Source organism: Trachinotus anak, unplaced genomic scaffold (genome assembly GCF_046630095.1).
Source record: "Trachinotus anak isolate AG129_WGS33_773 ecotype Australia unplaced genomic scaffold, CSIRO_AGI_Tana_v1 ptg000005l, whole genome shotgun sequence".
NCBI lineage: Eukaryota > Metazoa > Chordata > Actinopteri > Carangiformes > Carangidae > Trachinotus > Trachinotus anak.
In genome coordinates, this window is record NW_027273856.1 from 334,506 (window position 1) to 353,458 (window position 18,953).

At 39.9% G+C, this 18,953-nt stretch overlaps 1 protein-coding gene across 9 annotated transcripts in view; it reads right to left on the minus strand.

The window, feature by feature from the left end:
• Positions 1-3,694: 3,694 nt before the first annotated feature.
• Positions 3,695-18,953, minus strand: part of LOC139621274 (adhesion G protein-coupled receptor L3) — a 205,386-nt gene continuing 190,127 nt past the window's right edge. For 3 of the 9 annotated variants that reach the window (XM_071477567.1, XM_071477568.1, XM_071477570.1), the window contains 6 exons: positions 16,669-16,837; positions 16,325-16,450; positions 13,200-13,296; positions 9,316-9,441; positions 7,818-7,835; positions 3,695-6,415 (listed from right to left, as the gene is read on the minus strand). In XM_071477567.1, coding sequence (XP_071333668.1) covers positions 5,466-6,415; positions 7,818-7,835; positions 9,316-9,441; positions 13,200-13,296; positions 16,325-16,450; positions 16,669-16,837 — 1,486 coding nt within the window. In that variant the 3' untranslated portion in view covers positions 3,695-5,465. Of the gene's footprint in view, positions 6,416-7,783; positions 7,836-9,315; positions 9,442-13,199; positions 13,297-16,324; positions 16,451-16,668; positions 16,838-18,953 lie in introns of all 9 variants that reach the window. The other 6 variants (XM_071477574.1, XM_071477573.1, XM_071477575.1 and 3 more) reach the window with 5 other exon arrangements.

Sequence of the window (18,953 nt, forward strand, 5' to 3'; positions counted from 1 at the left end):
CTCATTTTGTTATTTATGTGTCCATATATATTATTTGTGTGTCTTTTCCAGGAAGCAACGTTCTCGATAGTGTTGTGTTTTTAAGCCACAGTCATGTACCTAAATACTAAACACTTATGAGACCACAGAAACATTTTGTCTGAACTTTGGCTATATTTTTCAGCAAGTCATCTTTTAACACTACATTGTATTTTCATAATATAATACCTGTTAGTCCAGCTTAGTGCACTTGACATTTTTGGAGCCGATGAACTCGAGCAGGAGAGCTGGACTGGTCCAAATGTCAGAACTCGCTGGCTGCATTTAGGCTGCAAACAACCCATAATGCAACGCTTTCTTAAAATAATGGTCACACAAGGGCCATATATGTTCCGAAGCTGAGAATGGTCTTTCAGTGAAAATTAGCTTTGTTATCCTGGGATAACAAGATAATCAACTCATTATCAGGAGAAACAAAAGGTTGTTTCCTCTTATTACTTTTAATGTCAAATGTCAGATCAAGGAGTAACTACACCTTTCAGTTATTGCATTAGATTAGACCTCGGCTCTAACAAGTGTAGTAAACTGAGGGAAAAGCTAATCTGACAACAGCTTTAATAAGCCAAAACAATTTAAGTTGCTAAAAACCTGGTACAAAAGTATTTTTCTATAAAATCAAGTAGTCGTCATTATCTATAAATGTTAAACTTCTGAGAAAAAAAAAATATCGATGGCTGTTAGCTCTGCCAGCTGTGGTTTGGGCAGGTTTGATTGACAGTATTCAAGTTTTTAAACTGAAAAATGTGCCAGTGATATTAATATATTTGATAAATAACCTAAGGTTTCATCAATTTCTTTCAACATCAAGTTCCAGCATTGACCAAGTTTCAATATCCGAAGTACAACCCCCCCCCTCCCCCATCTTAAATCAATGTTATCTTCACTAGAAAAGCCAGAGAGGTATTTTCTTTTATGTGCTAAGGCTGTCAAGCTGTCCCAATACACAGAGCTGGAGATGACATTGATTCACCTTTCATTTGGAATTCTGCCAGCCATTTGGCCATTGATTTTTCACTAGGGGGCGAGATATGAAATGTGCTATTTTATATATCACATCTGACCTACTCATACATTGTTGTTCACATGGCTCACAGGTGTTCCTCTTGCCATGTGCTCTCAATCACACACGTCCGTACATGCGGGCTCATGCCCTCACACACGCCATACGTGAACACACATACTCACAGCTGCCCACAATCACATGTAAAAACACGAAAGGCAGACGACGAGACGTTTTCCAATGCTGTCTCCTCGACCAGACAGCTCACAAATGGACACTCGACCTTATCAGCACATCCACAGTGTCTTCACTCCATTTTCTTCCCCTGTTTGAAACCGTTCAAAGGATCTTTCCTGTGTCCACTGTGTAGAAACATCATTTGATGAACTTAATAATCAGTTATATTAAAGATAATATAAATCGGTCGTGGATTAGGAAATGGTCCAGTTGGAGGCTTGTTAAGTGCTGGAGGAGGGATGTGGGGAAAGTGGACATCACCCTTAACTGTCAGCAACAAGGATATCTCCCGTCACATGGATTGTTGAATCAAACAGCTCGCCAGAGAGAACCTCATCAGGGGCTTGAAATATGTAGTTTGTCAAATGATTTTAATCCTTTACAGTGTGATAACCTGTCAAATAAATACACAGACATATAGTATTTAATATGGTTGTGTGTCCCTACAATATCCTTTCATCTCTACCAGAACATTTCGAGAGTGTGACAAAAAAGAGAGAAAACTCCTAGCAGTAATATGGTCTATTGATTATTTTTTTGGGAGCTTCACAGTGTTCTACTTTAAGAGCAGTGAGCACATGTCAACACTTACTTTGTGGTTTGGAAGGTAAGCGGAAAACCTTTAGCAATTAAGGATTTCAATCTAAAGTGTGATGGCTTAGCCGGGAAAATCAATACACTGCAACCATGTGCAAGTCAGAAAATGTTCCCACTTGGGTAAGGAGTGTGAATAAAGGATGCTGTTTGGCTTCAAAATATTATACTGACTTCAATCTGTATCATTTTATTTCATTTTCTATATGGCATCTGCATGGCATTTTAAGTACCCCAAGTCAATGGGAAGTGCGCTGCAGTGCTGCTTATTCCCCATGGCATTTTGTGCCACGCAAGCATGTTCCTGGGCAGCGTCAGGGCCCAGGGTGGCTCATGAGCTTGCGTAACAACTCATTAAGAAAGTGGATAGGGGACCAGAGTCATATCTTCAGCACATTTCATGAACTCGCCCGGGTTTGCAAATGCCAGTCAAAATGATGCAGCGGTGACAGCCAGAGCACTTTCTGTCCACCCAAGTCATATCCCTAAGTGAAGATCTTTGCTTAAGTATATGGGCCAGAGAAAGGACTGGAGATTTGGACCCCCCCCCCCCCTTCTTGTGATGCAGTATCCAGGCTGTAATAAGAATACCCACACATCTCTGGCAATTTTTTACAATGACTCAGCTATCCATCACAGTACCAGATCTGTGAAAATGGGTTAGTTTTTTTTGTACAATATAGTAAAATACAAGCAAATATGTGTATAAGCAGGGATGTGGACTACATAGAACACTAACACATAAAGAGTCCAGTAAACTAGGTTTACTACTGTGTCGATACAATATTTAGGCCTAAGCGTAATATGATTTACTTATTCAACATTTTCAAGTCAGTCCCTTATCTGATTGTGGTTGGAATATTGGGTTTTGAAAAGTTAGCTGTTAATTATTTCATTGGTTCATTCAGTAGCAGGAGCAAAGTAAACCTCTGACTAAAGAAGAAACCTGAAGATCCTAAAGATCCTGTTAGTTTTCTCAGGAGTTGGTTCACCAGGCAAGCAAACATTGATTTTACATTCATCAGGTGGGTCGGAACAACTCCAACGGGATGCTCATATTGCTGTGTGTCTGCTGGAAATGTAAGTCGGCAGGATTGCTAACATGCTGGCTACAAAACACTGATTAGCTGTGGGACTGAAATGTTTTGTTTCTTTGTGGTCTCACCTCTCGCTCCACAACAAAAATTCTCAAACCAAAATCATTTGGACGACAACATCTCGAGTAAACATCAAAAGGAGAACACTGGAGAAGTGTAATTTGCTACACAGTATAAATGCGCCCTTAGGATTGTTAATATTATGTGAAAAGAGAGTGGTGCTACTGAACGGCAAAGTAAAGAAAAGATAATAGAAAAGAATAGGTAATAGAATAGGTATAAGAATAGGTCGTAGAAAAGATGTGATAGAGACAAGAGTTAACGTTGTTGTTTTCCATCGCTGGAGACAGCTGTTGGTGAGTAAAGAACTGAAGTTTGCTGTTGAACTTGTAAACAGCTGTTAATGCTAATGCTGGCTACATAGCAAAAGCAAAACCTAAAAATAGATCCTTTAAAGTCAAGAAATAATGGTATAATTTCCTAATTTTTTTTTTTTCTCTATTGGTGAAGAATATGCTGACTGTATTGTGACCATGACCATCAGCACTTTGTGTTTTAGTTTCAATGGCACTAAGCAAGAAAATGTACTGTAGGACAGAGCATGCTTACCTCTCTTCATGTCTTCTGCCAGGATTACTGACCCCGGTGACTTTGTACCCCTGCATAGCTGATCACACTCACGTTAAACATACAGTCTCCGTAAAGAATCCATTGGTTACACAAGCAATGATATTGAAATATTTATTACAGCTTATGAAATCACTGCTTCTAGTGTAAAGCAGACCAGAGCATACAGAGCACATCCACTGTTGCTGGGCAAAATTTATTTGGCACTGAAATGGACAGAGGGCTAATGAGGGATATTAACTGGTAATTAAAAAAAGGAATTGATCTTTCCATCATCTGGAGGTCCTTCACTGTTATCCATATAAACGTCTTCCAAGACAAATCACCAGAACTTTTGTCATAGCTAAGAGATGAATCTTAATCAGTAATTTATTTGTTGGCAAACAAGTTTCACTGTTACAACAAATATTAGTTATGAGGTCATTCAACTTGGAAACCAATACAAAAAGGAATAAATATGAAGCCATAATCATAGCCAATAATAAAAAATATCTGTGCCACTAAACTTACTCCCATTCTCCATTTTATTACTGTTTATTTGAACAAATAAATAAATATATTTTCTCCTCTAGGAAGAAAAAGAAAACACTTCCAGTTTTTTTCACTCAAAAAGCACTTTCTTTAATAAGTAAAACAGCCATATTTCTTTTTTGTACAAGTGCCTAGTGCTCATCAATGTTCAGTTTCTTCTCTTTCTGAGAAGCACAAGCATTTTCTGAATGCCAATAGAGATGCAGAATGCACTATGAACCTTTCTGAGGGACACCTCATAATTAAGTTGGACTGACTCTGTCTCCTTGACGATCTGTGAATCAGAGCTCTGCTATCTACACAGTAAAAAAAAAAAAAAAAGGGGAAAAGAAACAGAAAGAAACAGAAAACAGACCTGGAAACATAGGTGAATAATTTACACAAAAATGCCTGCACGATAAGTGTTTTGTAGTGATATTTTTTGCGTTATTTTGTTTTCTATTTAGATGGTCATTTCTTGGAAAGTTATAAAAGAGGAAAACAAAAAAAACAGACTGGTACCAGAAACCCAGAAAGGCCAGCACAACAGAACAAAATTGCTCCTAACCACTACATTTACAGAGACAAAGGGTTTGCTCGGAACAAAAAAGCATACTATTATGTGCAAAGCTAGTTATCTGTACAATTACATAGAAATATCTCATAATTCTCTTATTAGTTTTTTCTCCCTCTTTTAACAACTGTTATTACAGTAAAATGAAAGGAAAAAAAAGAACAGCTATGCTTGAAAGCATACGATCAATCCTTCATGGTAATTGTTCAAAATGTGTGTGTTTTTTTGTTTGTTTGTTTTTTGTTGTTTTTTTTTTCTCTTTTTTCATTGAAGGGACACTTCAGCAAACAAAATGTGCTGCAACTCACCAAAGAGGAAGAAAATCTTTCAAAAAGTCAATATAGATACAGAAGTATAATAAAATAGTCCTTTTTTAAATTTCCCATTTATTCCGGTGAAGTCTATTGTTTAGACTTGTATAGTTTGGGGCAATGCAGTTCCTTGTGACTGACTATATCTCGGAGACCTAAAAATCCTGTGTGAGTAATTGTCTCTTTTCACACTGAGACAAAACACGCCAAACCACACAGGGTTTGAGGAGGGAAACACAACATCAACAGATTCCCGCAATATCTAACCAAATAGTCACAAATTAGCCCCCATACATAGCAATAATTATCCTGGTTGTGGTCAGTAACAGCAAGAGAACAGTTATTTGCTCCGCCTCAGTCTTCGGAACACAGAATAAAAAGAAAGGCTACCACTGCCAACGACTGATGGAACAAGAGGACACGAGGGAGAGAAGGACTACTGTAATAGGAGGGGGAGTAGTGGGGGGTGTTTGGGCCTATAGGCTGGTGACCAGGTGCGAGGGCTCCTGGTGGGCCTCTTCTGGAGATAGATCCTCTTTGTTTGGGGGCACAATGAAGCCATCACTGCTGCCACGTCCTAGCTGGTAGTAGGAGTGCAGCTGATGCAGATGGTTGCGTGAGCCCAAGTTGGGCATGCTCTTGTAGTAAACGTCGTCTGAGCTGGCCTCCGGGCTCCTGGCATCCCCTCCATCCTTGGAGCCATCAGCAGATTCTGCAGACACATCAGGTAGGCCAGGCAGCATGGGCATGCTGGTGTAGAGGGAGTCTCTCTGGTGATTGTGGGTAGGTGACGAGCCCTCATCCTCGGTGTGCTCGTTAGTGAGTAAGGGAAAGAAACTTTCGCTGTTCTCCTGGGGGATTCTCCTTCGAGACGAGGAGGAGGTGGTGGCGGACGAGAAGGGGTGGTGGGCCAGTGGAAGGGGTGGCGGCACTGACTGGTGGAGGTGACTATGAAGGTTGTCCACTGCCTGCAGAGAAGGGGGTGGTCTTTGAGGCAACAGCGGGGCATTAGACTCCTCGCGGATTAACTCCAGGCCCAGGCCCTCATCGTGGTGTGGACCAAACGTGGAGTGGTCATCTAGGCCGAGTGCGACATTCATGCCCATCCCCACTCCCAAACCCATCCCGTAGCCACTGTCCTTGCCGCCATTGCTAACATTATTGACCAGCTTATTCATGAGGTTCCGGTTCTGCTCGGTTGAGCGCTCGTGGGAATTGTTGAGGTAGGAGGGGATATAATTGGAGGTGAGCTCTTTTAGGATCTTCTTTTCCAGGGTGGTCTCCTTGTGGTTATAGCCCCGGTCAATAATCTGGACACAGTCACTCATATACTCAGCGCTGGCAATGCTGTAGCTGTTGCCATGGTTACCATTCAGTGGTAGAGTATCCATGACACTTGTATCCCGGGCATTGTTCAGGATTCCCTCTGGAATGACAAACATGGGTTGGGTTGGGGGGTAGAGTGGGCGAATGAGAAGGGTGAAATCTGATGGGATATAATTGCCACAGCTAAATGTCAGCCATTTTTACAAACACAAATTACATCCATCAAAAACTGCAGCCCTTTTATTGTGGAATACATTCTGACCCTCAAGCACCCTCAGCATCACTTTGTGTCATCCACAATTCTATAAAGAGCACTCTGTGGAAATAAAGACTCCACAGTACTCGGATTAGATAAGACATGAAGCACTGTGTTTACATTAAAAGCCTATATACTGCAAATGAGCTCCATCCACACTTACCTTGTTATAAAAACATTTCTAAGACCCAATTTCACTTTTCATTAAATTTAACTGATTTTTCTATGGCAATGATGAAAACACTGATATATGTACGACACACAACAACACATGCCCACGCACAGCACAAAGACACAAAGCTCATGCACTGAGCAAGCAAAGACAAAAAAAAAAAAAAGAAAAAAAAAGAAACAGCCATGCATTTCACACTTCACAAAGTAAACACAGACCACAGCACCGGCTGTAAATCTGGACCCCAGCCATATTGTCCCATATGAGCATTGCAATTTAACAGTGAAATACTGGGGAAAAGAAACATATATTTATATGCTTTATCCAGGTGAACATGACTACCCATCATTTCTAAACATTAATTAGTTGAACTACTTCAAAATCAAACCACACTGGAAGGAAGGAGACTTTGTTTTTCCTGTTGCATGAACATGTAATATAGATTTCATATTTGTTAAATTAGACCAAGTCCATGCTATCAACATCAAAGGATATTTCTGAGGATAATTCAAACTACCTCAGACAAGGACGACCAGCTTGTTAAAAGTGTCAAGTCCACAGTCTGACCTCTTGGAAATTCGACAAGACACATTTCTGAGACCTTCAAGGAAAGTATTGGCTTGATCAAAGTGAGTGGTTAAAAAAAAATATAATAATTAAATAAGTGCGTGAACAAAGGCACAGCTGTTCAATATTCACTGAATAGAATTCTGATCAATTTATATCGATGTGCCTTATGAAATGTTGAGGTGAGTCTGAATGTGGACTGTAATTGGTTTAGCTTATTGAGAGCGTGATACTAAATGAGCCAATGGGTATTTGCCTGTCTGAAGCCTTTTCTTTTAAAATACATCTGGCTGTGCAAACGACAATATCAGTGGAATTCAGGTTGTGATTTAAACTGATTTTTACAGGCCTATTTGAAATGGTGAGGGCCCTTGTCATAAAAGAATACTATTACTTCCAAGGGGAATTACAGTTTTTTTCATTACCCCTTTGTCAGCACCGAGTGAAAAGAAAGTAAAGCCAAAGTCAATTACATTTGATAAGCAATGTTTAGTTTGACTCCCATACTTGTCTCTCTGTAGGGCTCTTTTAGGGACAGCATGAGGGAAAGGAAAGAAGAAAAGAAAACACAATAAGCATAACAGTGACAGGTAGAAAGAGAAATGTGCACATACAGTATGCTGATGATGCATCAAGAAAATATTTCTAGATTGAAACTGTTTTAAGTCACCATGCAAAATTTTGTGTAAACACAGAAAGAACCACAACTTATCTATGAACAAAAGTAAAAGATAAGACGTCTTTTTGCAGGATCCTTAGAGTAAAACATGGCAAATGTACATGAGCGTCAAATGCGCCCATAAATCTTTTGAAGCATTAGCATTTTCATCATTCCAGATATTTATTTTACATCTGTGGTAATGTTAGTGAATTATAGCCCTCTGTCAAGAGCTCCGTTGCAGCGCTTGTATCAAATACATAAATTATCCAAAGATCAAAGCTCTCTGTGAGTTTTTATCTCTGTTTTATACAAGTTTCTCAGTTTTACAGACTCTTGAAGTTACAGCAATCTCATATTGACTGCTGAGTGTCGGGAAAAAAAGAAATAACACCTCTATAGGGGGAAAAATAGCATTTCAACAGTCAGGCTGAACCCAGAAAAAAGTCGATTGCTAGGTGGCTGATCAGAGGTGGTTTCTGATACTTAGATCTATTATTTATATCAGTGTAATAGACAGTATACTGAAAATAAAAACCCTTCAAGAACCCTTCCAAGTAATGTGTGGATCCAATTTATGTTGACTTATCCAACATTTTGAAACTATGAATTTCTAATATTACAATTAAATAAGGGGATTTAGTTTTGTAAAGTTCCACTGAAGGAGGAATTATATTTACAAAAACACAGAGAGAATCAAAGTAATGGAAGCCCTCATGTTTGCTCTTTAGTCTATTTTTTTATGCAGAATAAGTGACTTGTGATTTAGATTTTTACATCAGATTCAATGACATTTATCACAGAACAACATTGTTTGACAATCCACCAGCGCTTTAAAAAGAAAGTGCTGACACTAAAAACAGAGAGACAGAAGACATGGCACGCAAGCTTCACTGACAACATTAGAGCACATTTAAAATAGATGACTGGGGATGTATCCGGCTCCCTGTGGGCACACATTCTTGATTTTTGAGGATTCTTCTCTTTGTCGGCCAAACAGCCATGACTGAGTTGAACCAAACTGCACGCCCTTACCAGAAGCCAAGACACACCTCCAATGAAAAACCCCACAGAACAAACCTGTGGGATTTTTGTGATAAAGCTATAGTTCGTTCAATGCTAACACACAACATATAGAGCAGTGTTTTTTAATTAAAGCCCTGTAAAAACCTTTAAGGGTGAACACAGGAATTCCAGCTGAGTGCAAAATCATTTCTTTTAGCTCTCCAATAATATTCTTATTCTGGGCAGAAACATAGATGTGCAACCTCACCGTTTCTGCAGGACTAGACATGAAAAAACACTGCCCCAGCCACAATGTTAAAGAATGAAAAGAAGCTAGCACACCTTGTGTGTTGTACATGCCCAGAGGGTTGTTATAGACTGCCGATTCCCCAAGCAATGTATTATAGGGATTGTTAGTGCCATGAGGACGTAGGAGTGCATTAGGTATAAGATGGTTAGCCATAGCCCCTGGAGCAGCCAGAAAGAGACAGAGTGAGATCAAAAAAAAAAAAAACAAGAGAAGAAGAGTGTACAGTCAGAAGAAGGTAGGTGGGAAAATAAATTGAGATATAGACAGAGAGAGGAGAGAGAGAACATTCATATCAGTTGGGCAGATGCAGCTGAGCAGTGATAGCCATTAACATCCAAATGATCACATGATCATTAATGTGAGGGGTTTTGCTACATGAAAGTGGCAGAGCTGAACTGACATGGCTAATGGGACCGATGGAAAGTGTATTAATTAATTGCATTGTTGATGCCGGCCATTAGTTTTAAGCCCGCTTTTTGTGCTCCACATTCAGGCAGCATACAAGTACCAACAGACATAAAATACAAAGAAAAAAAGCGTCCACATGGCCAACACAACACATGAACTGCTACATTTCTACACTCAAACAGGACAGAATACAATAACCACTCAGGACACTGTTCGGTCTTTGAGGCTGAACTAATAAACTAAAAAGAAAGTGCTCCAAATTCTTGCTATAGGCCGATGGACAAAGTCTGGCCCATACATCCACCCCAACCTCCTCCTACAGTGGCTTTGTCTCTATATATTGCATCACCTAACTCCCACTCTTGCTCCTGTCTAAGGTCTCACCTCGGGTCTTAGTGAGCTGCTTGCGCAGACGACCTATGGGTTTTTTTTTTTACAGAACAGTCTCGACTCATGAAGCTAATGTTAGCTTCATTAGCTAGATAGCTCCAGCTGCTGAAATCTGGCAGCAATAGTCATCACGTCAGCCGGCAAAATGGTCGCCGACTAGAAATGAGTCATCTATTATTGTTTCAAAAATAACCAAGACTTTCAAGTGTTAAATGTGCTACTGTTATTATTCTAATTTGCATGTATGGCATGTGAGAATGGAAAGCTTGAGAGGCGGAACAACAGAGTGAAGGGGGGGGGGGGGGGGGGTGCCCGAGGCCTCACTAATGCGTCCATGCTTCACTATTATTATTATATATTTGTGGCGGTGCCAGTCTTATGAGCTGAAGTGGTATATTGTTTCCTTTTCTTCAAAGAGCAAAGTTCATATTTAGTTTAATTCTCTATGTGCTGGTGCTGAAATAACCCCTGAATAAAGTGATACATCCTCTCTTTAGTCAAGATGGTCATTACTTTGCTCCAGCCGCGCCTCCTTTGCACAAACAGAACACAGGCTCATTTTCTATTTATGTGATGCTTGTCCTCAGACACTTGCTGCCAGGATCTTGCTTGAATGACTCATCAGTTTCCCAACCACATACTACCACACCAAAGCAACCTTCACAGTCTGAGCCCCGTGATTAGCTGCAGATTTGAAGGCTGCAACCTGAAACATGAATGGTGCAGATTCCCTGATGTTTGTTTTTCTTCAGTGGTGATAAAAAATAATTTATTTTCAAGTGTTTGAATACATTAACGTCAAGTATGCTGAAAATGTTTGGGACTTGCATTCATTTCCTATTTACAAGATTTTTTCCCCCCTGTCAACATGATATGATGCTATTATTTTTAAAGAACCCTAATTCAAGACCTATGAGGACGATACATGCATGTACTTCCAGTTTGCACTATGCCAGAGCGGATAAACATCTTTTATCCAAAGTACCAGTACACAGCAATTAGATCCCCTGGCGGAGTGTACTGTATTTTCAAATGCTCTGAATGTGTCATACCAGTGGAGATTTTTATATGACCTGTGACTTTTCTCATCTTTTCAAAGTTGGTCGTATACTTTTTGATGGAATTTTAATTGCAGAAATATTTTCTATCTTGGAAAACTATGCTTATGCTTAATGAATTACAGCACTGCTGATTTAGGCTCATCTTTCAGTATTATTATATTTCTAGTTTAGTATTAATTAGGCATAATATGGTCTTGCTTGGAAATCAGTGTTGTTTTGATTAAAAAAAACAAAAAGAAAGAAAAAAAACAGTAATTTGTTGTTGCTGTTGCTGCTTGCCCTAATTACAGTGTATTCCATAAACAGCAGCCCCTTTTAAATTCTCCCAGTGACAGATCCCCCACTTATTGTGTCTGCGTTTGATAAATTGGACAATTTCCAAAACTGTGCTGATTGTGTAGCAATAATCCTGAATGCTGGGATAAATTGAACATGCAACGCTATCAGGATGATTGCATGACACGGCTCTGGAGAGGAGCGCAGCAAGAGTGTCAGCTGCAAGCTCATTCCCTCACGTGTGAGGGAAAGCGCGGGTGGGGGAGAGCTGGTGGGGGCTTGTGGAGAATGAAAAGGAGAAATCAGCAAGAAATATCCGCTCCTCAACACATAATTCCTTAATAACAACATGGGAGCAGGCGCGGAAGAGTGCAATTCTGTTTGCATCTGTTCCCTATGATGCTTGGAACGGCGGAACGCACTTTGCGGCACACTCTTGAGGATTTGTGAGTGTTGTCTCTATCAGATTCAGCCTGGGAAGAAGTCAGGGGTAAGAAAGTGCGTTAATAATTTCTAGCTCCGCCTTTGTCTTTATGGAACATCCATGTAGGTTTTTCTCCTACCCCTGACCTACCACCACACCTCCCACTCCAGTTCAGCCTCTCCACAATGGATAAAAGCTGTATCTGTTGATGGTGCTAAGCCGAGGGCCTAATTACTGAGATCTTGACACTTCCTCCCTGTGTCGAACATTAATCCATCATTTTAACTATGCATTAGTGTCTACGCGTGCAGGCGCCCAGAGCGAATTTAGATCACGAGCAGTGTGGAACTGGAGCCCTCCAACACGAGATGTGATGACTGGGGAGAGTGTTAGGGAGGGATGCCAGCGAGGATGCTATTTGCTATTTGATGTGATGCAGCTTTGTATCTATTTTCTGTATAACCTGAGAGGCTCGGAAGTTAACTCTATCCACTGTGCCGCTGTCAAATGCATTATGGTAAAATACTTTTTATTAACAGGTTCCTGAGAGGGAATTCCACTGAATTGATTTTTTAGGTTTTTATTCAGCACTTTTTTCTGACAGGATGCCCAGTTCCTGTTTCAAGGTTTTTGCTGTCAGATGGCACAATGCTGCATGGCTTGAGAGAGGCAAAAAAAATTAATCTTTGCACACTTACCACATGCACTGACATTACAGTTGTTTAAATGCAGGATGTTCAGTACCGAGATTTACTTTCCTGCAATCTTCATTGTTTAGAGAAGTTTTTGATAAATGTCTTTAAAAGTCTAAATCCTCTGTCACTGTATACTCCTTTAAATGACTCGACGGTGGAAATGATTTGTTGATGCTTCAAAATAGCAGACGTGATAAACAAGTTTCTGAAGCAGTATGACACCAAAGGATTTTATCCTCTCAATCTCTGCCTTGTATTCGCGATCACGTTCTCTTTCATCCAGGCAAAAAATGTTGACAAATACATCCAGCTATTGGAGCGTTGCATGTCTATCGACAGCAGTTTTGATGCATTTCTTTTCTCATATTTATACATTTCTTTCAATATTTGGTGATAATTAAGAGCTAAGTAAAAGAAAATCTGTCTTTTACTTGGATTTTTAATTATTTTGAGCAATTGTGAAATGACTGATTAGCCTTGACTTCAGATGTTGGGTTGAGGTTTGTAGTTGAAAGCTTTACTTGTTAAAAAAAAAGGCTTTTGATACCGTGAAGCCTTTGTGTCATATTAAATCAAGAAACTAGTCAAAGTTTTGTGTAGTCTGGTGAAGGCCAGTGTATTGAGGAGTTGTTTAAGAAAATATTTGGTGCAGGACCAAGTACCTCTGTTGAGCGACGCAGAGCTGTTGATGTCGCCGGTCATAAAAGAGGACTCGGACTGTTTTCTGACTGTGTCATTCCACATTCGACGGATGCGGCTCTGTGGAGACAAAAGACAATGTCAAAACACATCTGAATATTCCCTCTGAACACTAACAGCAATGCAACTACAAAGCAAAATGTAGAGGAACGTGGAGGAAAAGTTAAATTAATATGATCCAGAGACAAACAACAACATCATTAGTATGTTTTATTACAAATATTTATCTCCCTATCTCCTTTTGAAGGCAATAAAGGCTAAGATATGAGGCACAACAACAGACTGTCAGCTGTCAGCTAAACCATGAAACATGTCAGCTGTGGGATAAGTAACCCCCAGTTAAAGATGAGCATTAGTACTGGGATAGGTGAAGTCAATAATAAAGTCATCAGTCAAGCTCTCCGAATCTGTGTGTCGGGTTGCAAAGGCTCAATCTGAGAGGGTTCATTCTGGTTAATTATGATGGAGTCCCATGGGCTGTTGCTCAGGCTAAGGGGCTGGCTAGCCAACCACAGAGCTGAATGCTCCCTATCCTTTGCCTGAGCGGCTTGGTAGAAGATTTCAGATTAATATATAACAGGTTTGGTGATGTCGAAGAGAAAATAATATGCAAAATGTTACATGATGAAATGCTTTAATTAAAAAAAAAAAAATGCTGGTTTATTACAAGCTGCGTCCTTTCTTTGTTGGTTTGGTCATCAGTTGTATTTTAAGAACTGTAATAACAATGTACTCAAGCAAGGTCATTTCTGAGATCTGGTAGCATGGCAACATCAGACAATCAGACTCCCAAGTTAAGCACACTTATTTGGAGCAAAGGCAAATGACAAAGTTGTTACCCAAACTTTCCATCTTTGAGGGTCCACTTTTCAGTTATTTGTTCATAGGCTTTTTCCAAACTCCAATCATCATCTTATCTTAAGGATATGTAAACCACATTACCTGTTTCACCTGTCTGCTTTTATTGCAGTCTACGCTCCTCAGCAGTGTCTACAGCTCCCTTGAGTGATGCTATTTATAGGATCATATCTCTATATTTCTATCTAATTGATGGGGTCAGCAGCAATCTTTTAATTAAATAAAGCTTGATTATTTTCCTGACTTAACTGTACTTGTGTGCATTCACACTTTCCCTGAGCAATGAGGGATTATAAGCTATTTTTCCGGGTGCGCTTATTATCAGTTTTACCTCCAAATAAATGGCTCTGTGTGACCACTCATATTGCTTATCCCCACATTATCAGATCACAGCAGTGAGGACAACGTTATCACAACTGATAGAAACAATGGCCAACAGTCAAGAATAACACCTGCAATGTCATAAACTGGAATCACCCTCTATTTTTACCTGTCAAGAGTATGACTCACTTGCAGGCTGACCCCTGACACTGCACTCTACACTACCATTACACAAATCTACTGTGAACCACATACAAAATATAACACAATAGGGCTCCAAGCTACAACTGACAGGACAGCTTTAAGAGTAAAGTCCATGCAGTGCAGCAATGCTTTTAAGGCTCGGACAGGTTTCAGCTTAATTAAGCCATTGCCCCTTCCATCACCATTAGCTACATTTGGACCTGGTCTAATCTCTCCCTGAAATTCTCCATTGCAGAATGCCATTTATTCATGAAAGCTTAATCATCACATCATACAGTAAATGAAGTGAAATATGCCCACGCGCAGGTGTTGTGATCAATACTGCCACCTCTTACACATCAACCCCAGATGACACACAGCTCATATATTCTAACAGCAACATACTGATACAGCTCATCTCATTAACATACCCTACGTCATGTTGTCCCCAGCACTGGAGACACAGATGGCTGGAAAATGACACTGCGATCTCCTTTTTTTTTTTTTTTTTTTTTTCATCTGTCATAGCCAGTGGGTTAGCATGTACTTTGCTGATTGCACATTCATTTAGTTGCCTCAGAGTTACCAATAAACAACCACGTCTTTGTGAGTGTTTCCATTCCTGTCTCACTCATCTGAAGCAACTGAGCATGAGGTTAGAGCAATCTTGTCAAAGCACTGTGTATAATTAAAGGCTTTGATCTGTATGCAGAATCCAGCTTGTATCGTGGGTTGCCACTGTATGCTTGACTCTGAGGACTATTTGTAATTGAACACTGGAAGGAAATGACACTCTTTAGAATATGGATATGATGTTCAATTACAGTGTATCACGGCAATTCATCCTATACTTCGTGTAAATGTGGGAGGAATCGATTGACAATTTACTTTACAAGGAGACTTACCACTACCTTGAGCAGAGAATTCACATTATCTTGGCAGAGACAGTCATATCTGAATGTGTCGTGAGCAAGAACAAATTCCTCACAAAGCTCGAGCCGGTACTTTAGTCAGTGAGTCAGTGTTCCTGTGCCAGTGTGCAGCCCAGACCTGCTGCAGTAAAATGAATTGCAGGCTGACTTTATGTACTTAGAGAATGCTGAACTCAACAAGCACTACAAGGACATTTGTTGCGCTTCCTTGAAATCTATCAGGCATACACACACAGTCACCTCTGAAATCCTTTCTCATTTGTTCTGTGATATCTGTGTATTATTTAGGACCAGCTATTCTCTTGGCTCTTGTATGTAGGCTAAATTGTTGGAAATCATGTACATAATGTATTTTAAGACAAGATTCACTTGTAATCCATAGCTAAAGAGTATGGCTGCACGATATGCAAAAAAACCCCAAAAACATACTGTGATTATTTTGGCAGATATTACGATTTACGTTGGAAGCATTTCATTTCCACTGAAACAAACATGTTACTTTACGTCTGGAGAATGTGATTTCTAGGCCAGGGCGTCCCCCTTTGGTGCTAACAACGCATAACAATGTGACATATGTTGTCTTTATCAAAAAAAAAAAAAGATGCTGTCATTTGAATATTGCACGTGGTCATATTGCAATTTTGATCATATTTCAATTAATTGTGTAGCCCTACTAAAAAGAAAAGTAAATTAAGTAAACTCTCCAAAGTAAATGAAGCAGGTAAAGAAAGAAAGAAAGAACTGGAAAAAAACAACTAGGATAAAAAACGGGGGCATGAAAAGTGTCCTGCCACCTGTGACCCTGTAGAGTAACGTCCTGGAGCACGAGAAGCGGTGCCTTTTCCAGAGCCAATGGAGTTGTCCACACTTTTCCCGCTGCAGCAGTGAGTGCGAAGGCATTTTCCATACTCCTTGCGCACCTGTATGAAAATCAAATGAAAACAAAGACACAGCACAAGCAGACCAACAATTAGACCGGTCTCTGGGCATTTTCTCACTTTCCAGCATGTTTGCTGAAGCATGATATAAATTTAGTAATATGTCCTGTCAACTGATGTCACAATATGCAATGTCTGAGAGGTTAACAGTTTAATATTGTTGTCAAGGAACACAGCGAGTCTTAAGAATGAATCTGTACCTTCTTCTGCAGCACGCAGTGGAAGATGAAGATGAACATTCCTTGCAGGGAGTTGAAGATGGTGAACAGGTAGGCCATGACCACCGTGCTCTCATTCACATACATCAGGCCAAAGGCCCAGGTCAGGCCCAGCAGACATAGCAAGGCAATGGCCCCAATCACCCATGATCTGGAATATTAAGAAACAGACATCTTATAATCCTTTTGACAAAGTTATCATGTTCAAAAATTGAACTTATGTAAATTGCACCAAAATACAACATTCTGTGACACTAGATGGCTGATTTAAAAGTCACAACTTTATATGCAGTGTTTGCTGCCACTGAATTATATATATCCAAGAGAAATCAGCTTAAGGCACAAATAAGAGGACTCCATCCAAAGTTAAAAATCAAGGCCTTTTCTATGAGAGGGAGAAATGGCACAAAACAAACAAAGACAATGGATTTCTTTCTTCTCTTAGAGACCTGTTCCTTTCTTTATTTGCACTCTCTCTGGCAATGCCATTGCCCATTTTAGAAAGCCATAGATAATCATAAAACTGCATTCACATATATGATAATGGAGGTCTGAATAAATGGGAGGCTAACAAATGTGCTCTTATGGATGGATGCAGACAGAAAAAAAATATGGCTACCGCTGACAAATGTGAGTGCTGTATCTACATTACAGTCCTAATATTTCTAGAGAGTGCACTGCGAAGATACAGGTGCCATTTAAAACTAATCTTGCTTGTCAGATGTGCAGACCATGTATATGTAAGACAGCAGTGCTGTGTGCACACTAATGCAGCCTTCAACATGACTGAGCACTCCACAATAAATGATGTTAATGATTCAGAGAGGCAGCGAGATGGATTTGGGTCCCAGTTTGTTCATATGGAGGAGTACATGAGAGATGGCATTATGGGAAAAGGAGGCCCTTCCAATTTTGTCTTACTTGATCTCAGGTTCATAATCCTGATAGCTGAGCAACATGACAAGAGGAAAATAACAACAAAAAGAAAAACAGGCAGAAATGAATCAAATCACATAACAAAGAGACGGAGAGGTGTAATCCAAAAAACATGTGGCCACAAATACAATGTACAAATTTAGACATGAAGAGGGAAACAATACGCCGAGAAGGAAGATGGCTTCTTTTGGCAGTGGAGATTAAAGCTACATTCACAGCATCCACATCCAAACATCAAGGTCAGACATTCATACGGTTTTGGGAATGGATTTGTTAGTGATTCACAGGTGCTAACCATAATTATCTCGGTTCACAGAAATATCTAGCTCCCCTCATAAATGCTGGCAGACCTTTGCATTTAAGATGTTATAAATGGGCCAGGTGTGCGGCAAAATAAATGATTTATGAATTCACCAGGGCAACCATTAAACATAACTTTCCCAGGGCTGTCTTAATGACCTGGTGGGAGAGGTACTTCATCAAGGCGATTGCCCCCGGAATGGACACAGAAACACAAGCAGTGTGGGCACAAAGAGAACAAAATACTGCCCTCTAACTAGTGGCAGTTTAGTTCGAAGGATGGTGGATGATAAAGACACGAGAGGTCATAAGAAATGCATCCGAGAGGACAGGATATGAAGAGGCTACGACTCGTATCGCACACGGCTTATCTTCTTCTGGAGTTATCAGATAAAAATATGAGGATGAATTTGAGGGCTGCATGGTAGCAGCCTCAAGGCAAAAACTTCTGAGACAGCAGAACAGCCACTGAGAAGCATCACAGCTCACTTACAAATGAAGAGGGTGCATTTCAGTTGAGTTTTATCCTGCCAGGACTGATGCACGCCTGAAAGCTGCTGATACATTATCACCCAGTGATCCTCTCATATTCTTGGCATCATTAGGTTGGAAATAGTTGATGAATTATTCTAATTAAATATTTCAAACAAATTTTAGAATATCTAATACAACAATTTAAGCACTTAGGCTCAACTGTGCTTGTCCCCAAATCACAGATGCATATGAATGGCTCTGCGATATATGGATATACTATCCATGCCTGAGGGCTGCAGCAGAGCACCTCTACAAGTCTGAGGCACAAAAAAGTGAGAGAAGCTTTCTTTGTGCTAATCATCGAGCAGCAATGTAAAAAATAGAGCAATTTAAGTCAGAGCACTACTTCAGACTGTGGCATGAAATTACCACCAATTTCCTTCAAAATGACTTAATTTGCAGAGGTGCCATTCATTGCAATGTCACAGATCATTTATGTATGAGATTGCAATTGGTCAATTCAACCTGTTTTAAATCTGCATAAAGTCATTTTATAG